The following is a 14,151-nucleotide window of genomic DNA, read 5'->3' as shown; positions in this document are numbered from 1 at the left end:
AAGAAAATGCATGAGGGAAAGAAGACAAGATGCTCACCGTTTTCAGGAATTAGAGGTTCTGCACATAATGTCTTGGTGCCAGGACACGTTCAGAGGGTCTTGTCTACAGTCAGTGCTATGGTGGGCCTGTGTATTTTGGCTGTAGGAAGCACCAAGGAATGGCAAGGGTGGTCATAATGTTTAATTCCTCACAATGGACCCACCAAATGTATTGTCACATTGTGCCAACATGTGATACACAAATCTGCAGCTTTAAGCTTCAGAGCATCTGATGAGTACTAATTGCTGTTTTCATGGTTGCTGCCATCAACACCAGGCTGTTTTGTTGAGGAAGTGTGTCTTATTTAGGTACTGTGGCTGTCTCAGTATATCCTGTTATGTCTGCTTCTCAGACGCCTTTAAGCTGACACTGAGACACCATCAATAGCAGACAGCTGTAGACAAAATGACCTGGCAAAACAACTCAGGATGACTTTTATCCCTAATCTGCTTTTGCGCTCATGAAAGACCATCACATCATCCAAACAGCATTTGAATACAGCAGGGAACACTGAAATGTGAAAATATGCAGCCACACCCTAATGAAAGCAAGCCTGCATGAAAACGGATAAATGTAGAGACTAAGAGCAGATTTAGATTTGCAGAAATGACTGCTTGGAAGCATGCAGCTTCTTTGTCATTCACACACCACTTTCACAGGAGCACACACAGGACTGGTAACTTTTATTGTACTCTATAAAGCCAAAAACAGTTTTATTCATAATGTGGGTGCAATCTTCTCAGCCAGAGGCCCTCCCAATTCCACAAGTGCGTCATATATGTAAAAAAAAGAAAAACACAAAACTATGTGTGTGTAAGGTGAAGCATTCTGAGCAGTTACAATGTAATTTTTTACACATGGAAGAACCAATCTGCCCATATTAAGCGATGTTTCAAAATATTCGAATATTCACTTAAAATAAGTGATATTTCCAACTGCATGAAAACTGCTGTATTTCATATTTCTCTTATGTTCTACGCAGCCCGCTGTAACTTCTCATAGTGACAGCCCAAATTAGTCAGCGCAGTAATCGCTAATTGCAGTCACGACCTTGTGGTTATTGCTTAAAGTGCACACTGTTTCAGTTTTGTGGTGAAGTGTAATGAGGCATCTGCTGTGATTATAAAATGAATACCTCATAAGAGTATCTCCTTTAGAATATCTAACCATTAGTGAATGCGAATTGCTCATATTTGCAACATTTTACTATAAAGAACTTAAGTCAGATGTTTTAGGGTAAATCATTATCAAAACTCAAAAGAGAAAATGCTATTCTGCACTTGGTCTGGAACCCAGATGCAGCATTGTAAAAACATGCATCAAATTGTTATTATTTTCTGATTATTTGATATACATTTATCACAAGTGAGAGTGAGTGCAGTCATGAAAAAAATGAATAAAAGACATTGCCAAGCCAACACTGCAATACCTACAAATGCTCAGAATAAACATCCAGTGAAAACACTACAGAATGAGGCTGTGTGACATAATTGAAGGACTCAGAACTAATCAGTAAGTTGATCTTGATTTGAAATTGTGTCCAAGTTTAACTGATCTGTCAAATCCAAAACATATGGTAGCTTTCCTGTCTGTATGTAAAAGTAGACAACAATAAGCAATGTCAGAGGTGAATGTTTCCTTTGTGTTGTGTTAAATTGCAGTTTTATGGATCCCATTGTTTTTGCACAACTACTCAGCCATAGTGTGCATCTTACTGGAAGTGAATAGACGCTGCTGACCACATGTTGAGATCCCAGTGGTCGGAGCAATGGTGTTATAATAGCAGATGGTTGCGATGTTCTCAGTAGGGTGTTGGCTATTGGATTGTCTCTCTTTCTTGGAAGTCAGCTGACCAGAACACAGCCAAGAGGGAGCGTGTATGTGTGTGTGTGTTTTCGTCATTCGGCCAGGGGTGCTGACCTCACATATTGGTTCATATATGGGTTGGGATGGTGATAGTATGGAAGACAGTGACAGTGTGCACACTCTGCAAAGCTAATCTGACATTTATGCATCATTGCCGTACCATACATATGATTTTTTTAAAGATTTAGCTGTGGTGTGCTATCAATACAATTCTCGTGCTTTTTCTGTGGCTGTTGAAACTGAAGTAATAGTAGCAGGTTTATCCTGGGTGAAGATTTACACATCATAATCCTCATTACAGACAACACACATGCAGATATCCAGTGTGTACTAAGCAGTCACTATCAGATCTAAATGCATGATGGAAAATGCACACACAGACACACACATCCTGGAAAACATCTAAAGTCTATGGAACCATGTTTGTTATTGACATGCTTTTCATCATTCCCATATGGGCTGTAAGGACTTGAATATAGGACTTGTAATGTTTTATTTCGTCACTTTGTTTCTCATGATTCTCATTGCTCTCTGATAAATCCAACAATAAGTAGATGTTACCATGAGACAATAGGCAGACGTACCCTGCCTATTGTCTCCCCTGCATTTAACTTGTCAAATCAATGCCAGCCGTCCAGCAGTGCTGTAGACAGTATAGTCAAGGTCATAAAAAAATGGACTAATGAATGACAACACCACCCACACCCCAACCACCCTGCCACATGCACCCCTACACATGGATGGTGAGTCATTGTAAAAAATGAGTTGCAGTCAAGGTCAGACATTCATAGCAGAAAGCACATAGCACATGTATATTTAACCCTGCCGCTCACACACACTCACACACACACAGCAAGCCTCATTGTGAAACATGAAGCACAGTGAAGGTCACTCTCATGTACTGCAACAACACAGCACATATATTTTTTATTGCACCATATCGTGCCAGTAAATTAGATCTCCAGGGCTATAGTGTGTTATAAAGACACATGGTCTTTCTCAGTGAAACACACACACCGGACAGAGCTCCTTAGATGTGATCAAGAACTTGAATTCTCCACTCAGGGCTACTGAATTGGGTTAGACCAAATTACATCTGTCTTACATGACATGCAGATTCAATTCATTTGTAGGGTGCTGCATCTTATATCCTCCTCTGCAGTGGTAGCCTGCACACACATTATATAAGTGAGTTACTCTGAGGAATCAAAAAATACATTGGTCTAAATTCAAACAGACACACTATTTTGCAATGTCAAAAGTTGTAGTTTTGACTTTATTGTTATAGAATCTATACAGTAACAATTTGGTAAATGTTATTGTTGATAATTGTTTGCTAATATGCTAGCAAGCTGTTGCTTATTTTTACATCACACAGTGCCACATATGGATACACACAGTTTATCTTTATTTAGCTGCTAAATGCTTATCTACCATCTACAGAAATTGCTGGACATGTAGTGTACATATAATATAACCCTGTAACTGTATATAATGTAATTACAGCTTGTTTGTGGTTAAATGGCTGCTTGCTGTTGTATGAAGGGAAGTTGGAAGTTAAACATTTATATCCAGCACTAGTTTTAACATGGTTTCCTCCTCAAATCTTTCATTTTCTTCTCTTTGGGCCAAAGTAAAACAGATGCACAGATGTTTTATTTATAAATAAATTACAACTAGGCAAATTTGTTGCACATCCATCCATTCATTCATGCAACTTCCTCGCTCATTCTCCATGCTGAATTCAAGAAGTAGCAGAACAGACTCGGCTCTCTGATCCTCCAGTGCGGAGGGAGCAGATTCAACAACACTCTGAATTCCTCCAAGAACCTTTGAGTACATTCACATTATGTAAGTGGCTTCACAGTGCATGAGATAAGCCTTCAGAGATGGAAGTAATCAGTTTCCTGTACAGTAATCTTCCTTTCAGCCTTGGAAAATGTTGTAATTGTGTTCCTTCTGCAGTTTAACCTTTATACTTACTTCACACCAGCAACCTGAGAAGAACCAGTTGAAATAGAGGAGGGGTTGCTTTGTTTATTTAAGTTTTTCTTGTTTGTTATATTATGGGTTGTGGTGGCGTGACAGATAATCATAACAGTTACTACCTAACACATGCTTATGTATTCACGCCTCACACCTCCTACACACCCACACCCAGAGTTCAAAAGGTCAAACACTCTTGCCATGTGTTGATGTTTTATCCCTCTGCAGGCATGGAGCTCCAACACATTTTGATCTCTTCAGCTGTGTCTCAGGACAAAATGACTAATTAGCTGCTTCATGATCTCATCCACTGAGGCCTAAATGAAGGGTGAACACATACACACCCTGTATTGTCATAGAGATGGAATGGTTTTAAAATGATGAAATAGCTGGTTGAACATAACATGGAGTGAGGTTTGGAGTCAGGTTGAAGGCAGATTCTGAAAATCATTTTATGGCTTGAACTGATTTCTCCAGTTTCATGACTTCTTTGTTCAATTGCTACTTACCTGCTTCATCTGTGAGTCATGTGTTATTATGTATGAGAAAATGAATAGGATGTTTGGAAACAGGAGTGCCAAAGATAGAAACAACTCTTCCAAATACAACTTCAACACCTCACTCATTGTCTTCATTCCACACTGTTAAAAGAAATTAGGTGACTATATGCAATTAACTGTTAGTTGAAGTCTAATGATGGTGAACCTACAGGTTAACAAGAATATTCTACTATTTTCTAAGTTCATATTCTAAAAAGAATAAGTTTACTGACTTCCGCGGCCTGTTCTGCTCCATTTCGTCCACTTTTCCCTGCCTTTTAATAGGTCCCAGATGGATGAGGGATTAAGGATTGATGGGAAGGAAAGATGAAAGCTACAAGTAAGGGATGAAAAGAAGACAGCCTTGACGGTCTACAATAGCAATGAGGGACAAGCCTGAAAGAACATCTTCTGTCTTCCTCTTCTTATGTAATGCACTCAGCAAGTAACATACTCCTCTGCAGTGTTCGATGCAGCTCTTGTGCAGATGAAACTAATATTATAAAATGGTTGGGCCTGCTATCACTTTTGGAAAGATGCAATGCTTTATGCTAATGTTAGCACTATGAATGGGTTTCAAGTGGCTCTCATATCTCCACTGCCAAGGTTCTTAAGTAAATATGTCAAAATACAGTAAAAAGAGGAGTAGTGCCAACTGGCAGTGCAGGTATAAATATACAGGGATTGAAAGACAAGCTGATGAAAAACAGCAGTCAGAACTCTGAGTTAGGATTTTTGTCTCTGTATGCCTATTAGCCTGTCGTATCTCTTGCTATGGTTCTGAGCTTTTTCTAAGTCTTTTCGGAGAAGTCTGTGTTGAGTTCCAGTTAACAAATATCTTAAGATATTCTCAATGCGTCACATTCCAAACAAATCTAGACCAGCATACAGTAATTTCATCCAGTTGGTTTACCATCATTATAAACACACTTGGAACACAGTTATTTAAACCTTAATGTCACTTTCATGAATTCAACCTTTTAGCTTTTCTAATATATTTTATGTCAGATATCCACCCACTCAGCTTTCCCATCCATCTGGATGGCTGATGGAGTAAAGCTGGTGTTGCCAGACATCTGAACCGGATGTAAGGGAGCCGGTAGTAGCCACTGGAAAGTATGTCGTCCACTTCCTGAGAAAACATTACTGCTCTTATTGTTGTGGTTGTTTTATTAGCACGTCGTAACCCCTGTTGGGACCTGATAAAAAAAGTGAAATGGTGCAAATGCTGAACAAAGGTTGGTCCAACCATCCCGGTCAAAGTTTTTACAACGGGATAAGAGTGTGGGAGAGTCGGAATGTTATGCAACCAGTGGGAAAGTGTGCGATGTTTGAGTTTAAGTGTGTATGGAACAGATAAAAACACTACAGGCGCTTTTAATCCTGCTTCTTCTACGGCAGTGTATGTCAGTCACTTTTAATTCCTCTAATCCCTGTAGGCACAAGATTGATCCCTACATAGGAGTTGTTCAACATCACAGTAGGACATAAGAGAAAATGTAAATTTAGTGCAACTAAATGTGTTGTTTTCATCTCAGATTGGTGGTTGTTTACCTGTAAGCTTGTGCTGGGTCGCACTGATTGGAACTGAGTGTCAGTGAAGTGGACGTGCATTCACACTGAGGTCTTAATGAGTGCTGGAACATCCTCTGTCACTGACATCATGCACATTTTATACTTGTCATGCCTTCTCACATTCCTACCTGTATTATGCGGGGTGTGTGCCATACCTCATACTTTCACGTATCCCTGCAAGTGTGAGACATCATATTCAAGTGTGCATGTGTGTGCTAAATGTCCAAGAGGGCATATGATCAACCAGCACAGACATGTCCCGTCCGTGTTTCCTGTTGTTCTTTCCACACAGAAAGAATAGAGGGAAAGACAGGAGGGGTTTTGTTTTTGCCAAAGGAGTGGAAAAATATAGAGAGGTTTCCCCCCTTTAGGGTGTGGCAGCACTGTGATGTCATGCCGTTGCTATGGTTACTGTGTGTAATTACTGAGAGTTCCTGTCATGTTTTGTTAAAAGCCAGACATGGTGCAGTGTTTACACACATGGTAATAACATACCCATTGTCATGTGATGTTATTGGCTTTTAAAAGAGGTTGACAGACAAGAGGGGTCAGGCTGGGTCTGCTCACTCTTCCCCGTTGTTCTTTAAAGATCAATATATATAAGATCAAGTGTGTACATGAGTTGTTTCATGAGTTTTATAGTGTTGCTCACAAATGCATAATTCCCAAATACAGCTGCATTTAGGAAAGATATAACCAAGACAACGATGTTAACAAACCTAATGTTTGTCCTTGGTGATGCTTGAGACATTTTCTACAGTGTGAATTCATCAGGTTTTATTTCTGAAGTATTAAATCATCACCCTAATCTAATCTGCCCCTCTCCTCATTTTCCTCCTCTTCTCCTTCTCAGTGTGTGGTTGTGAGCTGGCCCAGGGAGGCTTCTTTTTGCGGCAGGGTGAATACATCTGTACTCTGGACTACCAGCGGATGTATGGGACTCGCTGCTTCAGCTGCCAAGACTTCATCGAGGGGGAGGTAGTGTCCGCACTGGGAAAGACCTATCATCCCCGCTGCTTCGTCTGTGCCTCGTGCAAGTAAGAAACAGGGATACTGGGATAATGAACGCACAGAGGTTTCAACCAGAGTATCATAACATAAGTGCCCATGTTCATATCAGCCAAAAGTGTATAGGACCTGCTAAACACAAGGTCAAACAAGGTCTCAAACATATTTAACATGAGCTTACTGTAGAGATGGCTGGATGGGGTTTCAGACTCTTACTTTCCCATCACTTGCTCCATGAGAGTTTCAAATCAAGTAAATAAAAATTATTTTTTTTACACATAGCAGGACTCCTGTGCTGTAGGTTTCATTTACAAGCTGTAACACTCCCACTATATATATGAATATAAATATATATAAATATAGGAGAGCACGTGAAGACACGTGTCACTGCGTAGTCCTCTTCACCTGTTTCAATCCATGTGTGTGTGTGCATTAGTTCTCAGGCCTAGAAAGGTAATGGGAGCCTCTCTCGGGCAGGAATTTTAAGTGTGTGGTCAGTCAGTGTGGCCACTTAACCCATTCCCACAGCTAGTGTTAAGTGTCTTGCGAACTGGGGCTGGGTTTTCTGTGTGTGCCTCTGAATATACATTGGTGATCTAACCTGAGATCAGAATGTTCCAGTGTGGCATTTGAGGTTAGTAATGTGATCATCTCACTTCTGTGCTTCTCGTGTAACAAATATCACTTTTGTGGTGGTAAAACACACAGGCTTATTGTGAGCAATTTAAAAATAGGGCTGAGAGAGTTCAAGATTAGGCACCAGGCACAGTTGTGTGTGTGTGAGTGAGAAATACTAGCATTGCTTTATGGTGATAAATAATCAAGCTATGTTTTTCATTGTCACTGTCTGGTTTGTGTCTACATGGAGAACTACACTTGTGCTTCACTAACATACTATTGTTCAAATATTCATCAATATTGCTGCAAGGACATATCAAGGACATTAGCTGAATCAAACCAACCATATCAAAAACAACAATTGACAAGCTATAAAACGTTGCTGCCTTGATGGTATTTCTCTCTCAGTATCTGGCTGTAACAGTGTGTAACTCTTATATCACATTTCCCAGCTGTAGGATGCAGCACGTGGCAGCACGTCAAGAAATCATCATTCCTTCAGCACTTGACTCAGTGACAGCAGCTGTGTTGATGCAGCAAGCACAAACAGCCAGGACACATTAATGTTGCTTTATTGTGTTTGTAAATGGCTCTTCTGCCGTATGCTAGCATTTATCTCCACAAGGACTTTGGCTGATCAGTTAGTGTCAGTATAATGTAATAAATAATAATACGTTCAATTAATTAACTTTATTTTTTTCACCATGACACCATGAGCTACTCCCAGTCATCAGTATAGTAATGCTTCATTTCAAATGTATGCAGGTGTGAAAGCATTTCACCAATTTTTCGTCTGTGAAAGTTAAGCTGCATTATGGAATCAATGTCATACTCCTAGCCTCATCTCATGTTCTGTCTGACTTGTTTGTTTACAGACAGCCATTCCCAGCTGGCGACCGAGTGACATTTAATGGGAAGGAGTGTATCTGCCAAAATTGTACCCACCCACTGCCTGCCAACAGCCCTGCACCCATACAGGCTGTCCACAGTCAGTGCTTCTTCTCTGCCTCTTTCTCTTTTTAAAGCATAAATCAAGTAAACTTCAGAATGTTTGTTCCATCGTTTAAACTAGCACTTTGTTAAATTGTGTTCCTCTCTTTGTCCAATGTCTCTTATTTAAAGAAAGTGACCTTTGGTATCATTACTCATCAAACAGTAGCTAATCTTCCACTGTGCTCTGTGCAGACTGCTGCGGCTGTGGGAAGGAATTTAAGAATGAACAGTCCCTTGTAGCGCTGGACAAACATTGGCACCTGGGCTGCTTCAAGTGTAAAGTCTGCAACAAGGTGCTCAATGCTGAGTACATCAGCAAGTAAGTGGATCTATATAAATATATTCATGTCATATAAGTTATTCCTTTAAAATCTTTTTAATCCTTCAGACTTGGCAATATTCATTTGTCTGTTCCTGTTTCAAACAGCGAGCATTCAGATTGCTGGGTAGTGATCACTTATTAATCAATACATAAGGAATGCACTGATCTGAGCATGTGTAAATGTCTTTGTAAAATCTGTTCAGTCTTCTCCACAGCTAAACCAAATTTCACCAGCACACACAGAAAACAGTTAGGCTTCATATTCCAATCTGTAAACCAGTACTACAGAGCAAAGTGGTGCCAAATGATCAAAATACAATAAGTCATTAGAAACACCTGCTGAGTGCCATCAGCTCTGACTTGCTGCGCTCTGAGTATCTGAGCTGTCTCCTCTGTGACGTGAAGTGTATCTGATGGAGTGTGCTGTCTCTGATCTGCTGTCTTGTCCTGTGCTGTCTAACAGGGATGGGATCCCCTACTGTGAGACAGACTACCACGCCATGTTCGGCATCCAGTGTGAGAGCTGCAAGAAGTACATTACCGGGAAAGTCCTGGAGGTACGGCAAAGATAGAAACATGCTCTGTGGTAGCTGTTAGCATGTGGCATGTAGCAATCTGGATGGATGGAAGTGGTGTCATTACTGCAGTTGAATTATGGAGAGTGCGGGATCAGCTTTGATTTTGAACATTATTTCATTGTATTCTTTTATTTTTTCATTCTCATATTTCCACTGAACAGACTGCTTTGTTGTCCCAGAGCAGTCATTAAAAATTAATCTGCTCTTGCTAATGCAGTATAAAAAATGCTTCTAGAGTGAGGGGTGATTTTGTGCACACACTGTAGTACATTGGCAGGGGGTTTACATATATTATCTGATAATGACCATAGATGCATGGTACAGCCTTTGTGTACTGTTATCTGCATGCATAGACTTTTGTTCCCTTTCAGGCAGCACCTCCTACAGACTGTTCTGGTAAAACTGCAAAACATCAGTGGACAGATGTTGTCTAATGGACAGACTTGTAGCTTGGACAAATACAAGAAGAAAAGAAAAGCTATGTGTAGACTTACAGAGTGAGATAAAGATAATATATATAGTTTCGAAACAGGACTGAGCAGTTAATTCCTGCATCTGTGTCACATAGGCATTTTATCTGTCTCATCCTTTGAGGAGATTTCTGGTGGTTCATGGTTCTACTCATCCCAATGGAAGAAGTAAACGCTAACACACAGTCTGACCAGTTCTGTTGCTGTACGCTCTGACCTGCTCACTTAGGGAACAGGAACATGTCCTGGAGAACTGTGATTTGTAACTTTGTAGTGTCCCTTTGTAGCCTACTATCAGTGGGTCCACAGGGAACAAGCAGCCAGCCAGTATCTACTCTGTTGTTTGGCCTGCTCGACTATTCAGCAAAATCTCTTTTTTTTGTAGCGCCGGGCTAATGGCTTTGACCTTGCTCTCTATTACACACACATACTGTACTCCTGCCTCTTTTTTCCTCTCTCTGCCCCACAGGCAGGTCACCCATTCATTGTAAGCCACACTCAGGTACCCATCCGCCCCTGCAGTCCTCTCTGTGCCATAACACAAAGAGACCCAGCCCCCTGTTCTAGAACAGATTACACTCTCCATCCTCCTAAAACGTCACCGGTGTGCATTTTCTTTATTGTGTCATCAGATACGAAGGTATTAGAAAGAACACACACATCATCCTCAGGTTGTCACGGTCATGAAGTCATGTGCGTGTCAGTGTACTGTGACCTGATTTAGGTGGTGTACAGGTGGTTTTGAACAGTGTATGTAGAGTCAGAGTGAAAGAGAGAGCCAAAGAAAGCACCATGCTCACGGCTGCTTCTTACACCCAGCTGAGAGAAAGAAGTCTGAACCAACGGGCTGTGCAATGGGGACAAATATCTGGGGTGAGATTATTCCTCTTTTACCAAGGAGTTTTCTTTGTGTTTTCTATTTAGTTTAAAGGCAGAGTCAAGCATCTTTTACAGGAGCTGTAAGGTCTGTCCGGGGTGAATCTGGGCTGGTCCCATTTCAAAGGTCTTGTAGTGTTTTAATTTTGTGGCTACCATTTAAGTCTATATTCTGCTGGCCTCAAATGTATGAACATATTGAACTATATCAGACTAAGGGTTTTTTTCCTATAACATATTTAAAACTTGCAGATTTATTATGACCTGGCACTTTAAATTGACAATAGAGTGAGAAAGAGGCAGGGACAGGTGATCGGGGTTAGATGAGACTGATGCTACTGTTGGCAGGTGGAAATCAGTGCAATGGAATGCAGTTCCAGTGAAGCGGCCTGTTGTTTTGCAGTGTTGGGGAGAATGGACACAGGATACTCTCCTTGGACGGAGAGAGGGATGAGAGGAAGAAAGCTTTTAGACAGAGGGGGTCTTGGAAGCTCCCGCCATGACCTCTGAACAACAGAGCAGCTTTATAGGGACAAATAACGATCCTTCTCTCCCACATTCTCTCGCTCTTTTCATCAGATGACAGACTCTACTGATCTCTCTTTTCATAAACACCTATCAGGTTCCAGCATCTGCAGAGCAGTGGAAACATTAGAAACAGAATGAGAGCATGTTTCTGTGTTTCTCAGTGTTGGAATGACATCACCCACATTATGTTTGCCTATCCGGTATGTCAGGCAGAACAAAAAGTACCTATAAAGTGAGTGTGTGTTGTAATGTTGCAGGAAATGGTATTAGTGTTGGCTAAAAGCGATCTATTTCCTTCTATTCCTGCCCTCATCCTTTAAAACAGGTGTATTTTATTGGCTGCAGGCAGTGCCACTGATAAATGAGTTAATACAGCACAGTATTAAAATCGACAGTATATTACGTGCAAACTAATAAAAACTTTGGGTGGTGTCAGTCCTCTGAGAGCTAAAATTTTTAATAAATTCAGGCCCAGCTCTTTGGCGTACTTTGTTATTTTTTTAATCAAAGGCCAGCACGGTTGTTACAGTATATTAGATTTAGTGGCCATGTCCAGACGTTCTACCTGCACCAGGCTGCTTTTTGAAACAGTAACTGAAAGACTTGAGCATCCAAAATGCCATGACATTTGGTTAAGATCAAAGAGTCTGCGCTGTGGGGACATATCGAGTCAATAACTAGAGCTGGCGGCGGTAGAAGAGGTTGTATTGAAATTGGTTATTGTTGCTCAGCTGTGGCATTTATTTATTGCTCTTCTAAGATGTCACTTTGTCACGTACCTGTCAGTCAAACGGTGTGACTGTATGCTGCAATGTGTCATTCCTATATTGGGCATTAATTGTGCCAACTAAGTGGGGCAATACGAAAAAACATAACAGTACGTTAGACAGTTGTGTGTTTCTGTGTACCACAAAGTTGCCAGCATTTAAAGAAGAAAATTAAACCTATCAGTACAGAAACGTCCCCTCGGGGAAAGTCATTAAACTGTCAGCTCCATACTTAAACAGCCATTGAAGTATAAACTTATTGAACCTGAACTGAGGCAGGTAAAGCATAATATGAGAGAAAGATACAACTGCTGTGATGTTCAGCCTGGCTCCCAAAAATAAGTGCGTCCACTGTTTATGTGGCTAGGCACCCCTCAGCAATTGTGGAAATATGCTTATGTAAAGTTTCCCCAGTAGGTACAGGGCTCGTCTCCGTGGTGGCAAAGAAAATGGTGGAGAAAACGCAGAGAGACAGGAGATGTTTGGCGTAGTTATGGTGCCTAAATTAAACTCTGACAGAAAATGAAAGTCTGTTGCCATCAGGATCGGTCTTTGAACTATCTCACCTAAGAGCTAGAATTTGAAACGTGCATGCTTTGTGTGCACTGTGGTCATGCCTGACCGTTTTCTGCAATCATGAGATGAGATGATGCAATAGAGAAAGGGTGGTTATAAAAAAGCAGATGGTTTGGAGGTAATTGAATAAATAAAGCATTAGAATAGGCATGGCTTCACCACGCTCTCATTATCTCCAAAACTCAGCTTTCAGGTTCACCCTCTCTCCAGGCATTCCTGAGCCCTCCTCTACTTTGACATATCAGTCCTGCAGGACATTGAATATGATAATTTTCCCATCATGTGGCCTTCTGACAAAGGAAGGATTTGATTGCAGTACTATCTCTTTTCCTGCCTTCTCATACTTTCCATGTTTGAATTTCAATCCAGTTCCGGCCTTTTATCTGTAGCCCTCAATGTTCCTAAGTCAACTTCCTCTTTTCTCTCAGTCTCTCTCTATTTATCTGTCTCAGGTCAGTTCAAATATGAGTTTTTGGCATGCCATGCACAACTCTTTCCAGTTCTCAAGCACCTGACCTTTTCTTTTTCTCTCACTAATACATGGTCCCGCAGTTTTCTTGTTCATTTTTGTCCGTCCTGGTTGCCGCCTCCTCCTCCTCTCCATCTGCTGTCCATTTGATCCTGACAAGCATCAATGGTGTTATCCAAGAAAAAGGGTGTTGACGTCCTGCTCTCTGGTATTGTTAGCTATTAGGGTGACACAGCTAAGTGGAGGAACCTCAGAGAGATGGTGCGTAATCAGGCCACTGTTAAAGCTAGACTGGATGCCTGTGAGGAGGTGTAGATCAGCCGAAGAGAGAAAAAGAATGAGTTCATTGCAATAACCATCATCTTGAGTCATTTAGTTTATTATTGAGTCCATAAATTATCATTTAAAACAAGAAACACAGCCAAGAATTCTACTTGATTCCAGTTGTTTTGCAGAAAACAAGATGGAAAATATTGAGAAAATCACAAGAGAGCAAAACTGGAATGTGTTTAGAAGACTTTGTCACATGGAATGTTTTTAGGGAGCTTCTTGATTGCTAGTAGGAATAACTCACCAGCAATTCCCCATGAGAAACTTTTGAGCAAGGCACTGACCAGACAAACCACATGCCTGGAAACAGGCCTCAATCCCAATATCGCAGACACATCCATCCTCACCTCACTGTCACTCCCTCCCGTCAACTGCCTCCCGTCACACTGCCACCTCAGTCTCTGGTGATAACATATCAACACCAGGTAGACTCATTGTGAAGATTTATATGTGTTTAAGGATGATTTTCTATTCTGTTCACTTACTTTACCACTCATGCTACTCTGGTATATTCCTGTACACTGCATGCCACTGCAACACAATAACTCCACCTTGTGGACAGAAAGTAAAGCACAATCTTGTATTTGTTTTCATGTGTAACCTGTTGCAT

At 40.9% G+C, this 14,151-nt stretch overlaps 1 protein-coding gene across 17 annotated transcripts in view; it reads left to right on the top strand.

The window, feature by feature from the left end:
* The window catches only part of ablim2 (actin binding LIM protein family, member 2), a 53,992-nt gene that overhangs the window by 22,132 nt on the left and 17,709 nt on the right, over positions 1 to 14,151 (top strand). For all 17 annotated transcript variants that reach the window (XM_028428739.1, XM_028428749.1, XM_028428750.1 and 14 more), the window contains 4 exons: positions 6,860 to 7,043; positions 8,508 to 8,620; positions 8,818 to 8,944; positions 9,411 to 9,504. In XM_028428739.1, coding sequence (XP_028284540.1) covers positions 6,860 to 7,043; positions 8,508 to 8,620; positions 8,818 to 8,944; positions 9,411 to 9,504 — 518 coding nt within the window. The remainder of the gene's footprint in view (positions 1 to 6,859; positions 7,044 to 8,507; positions 8,621 to 8,817; positions 8,945 to 9,410; positions 9,505 to 14,151) is intronic.

Source organism: Parambassis ranga, chromosome 18 (assembly GCF_900634625.1).
Source record: "Parambassis ranga chromosome 18, fParRan2.1, whole genome shotgun sequence".
NCBI lineage: Eukaryota > Metazoa > Chordata > Actinopteri > Ambassidae > Parambassis > Parambassis ranga.
The sequence above is the reverse complement of the archived record's forward strand: the minus strand, read 5'-3'. Positions and strand labels throughout refer to the sequence as shown.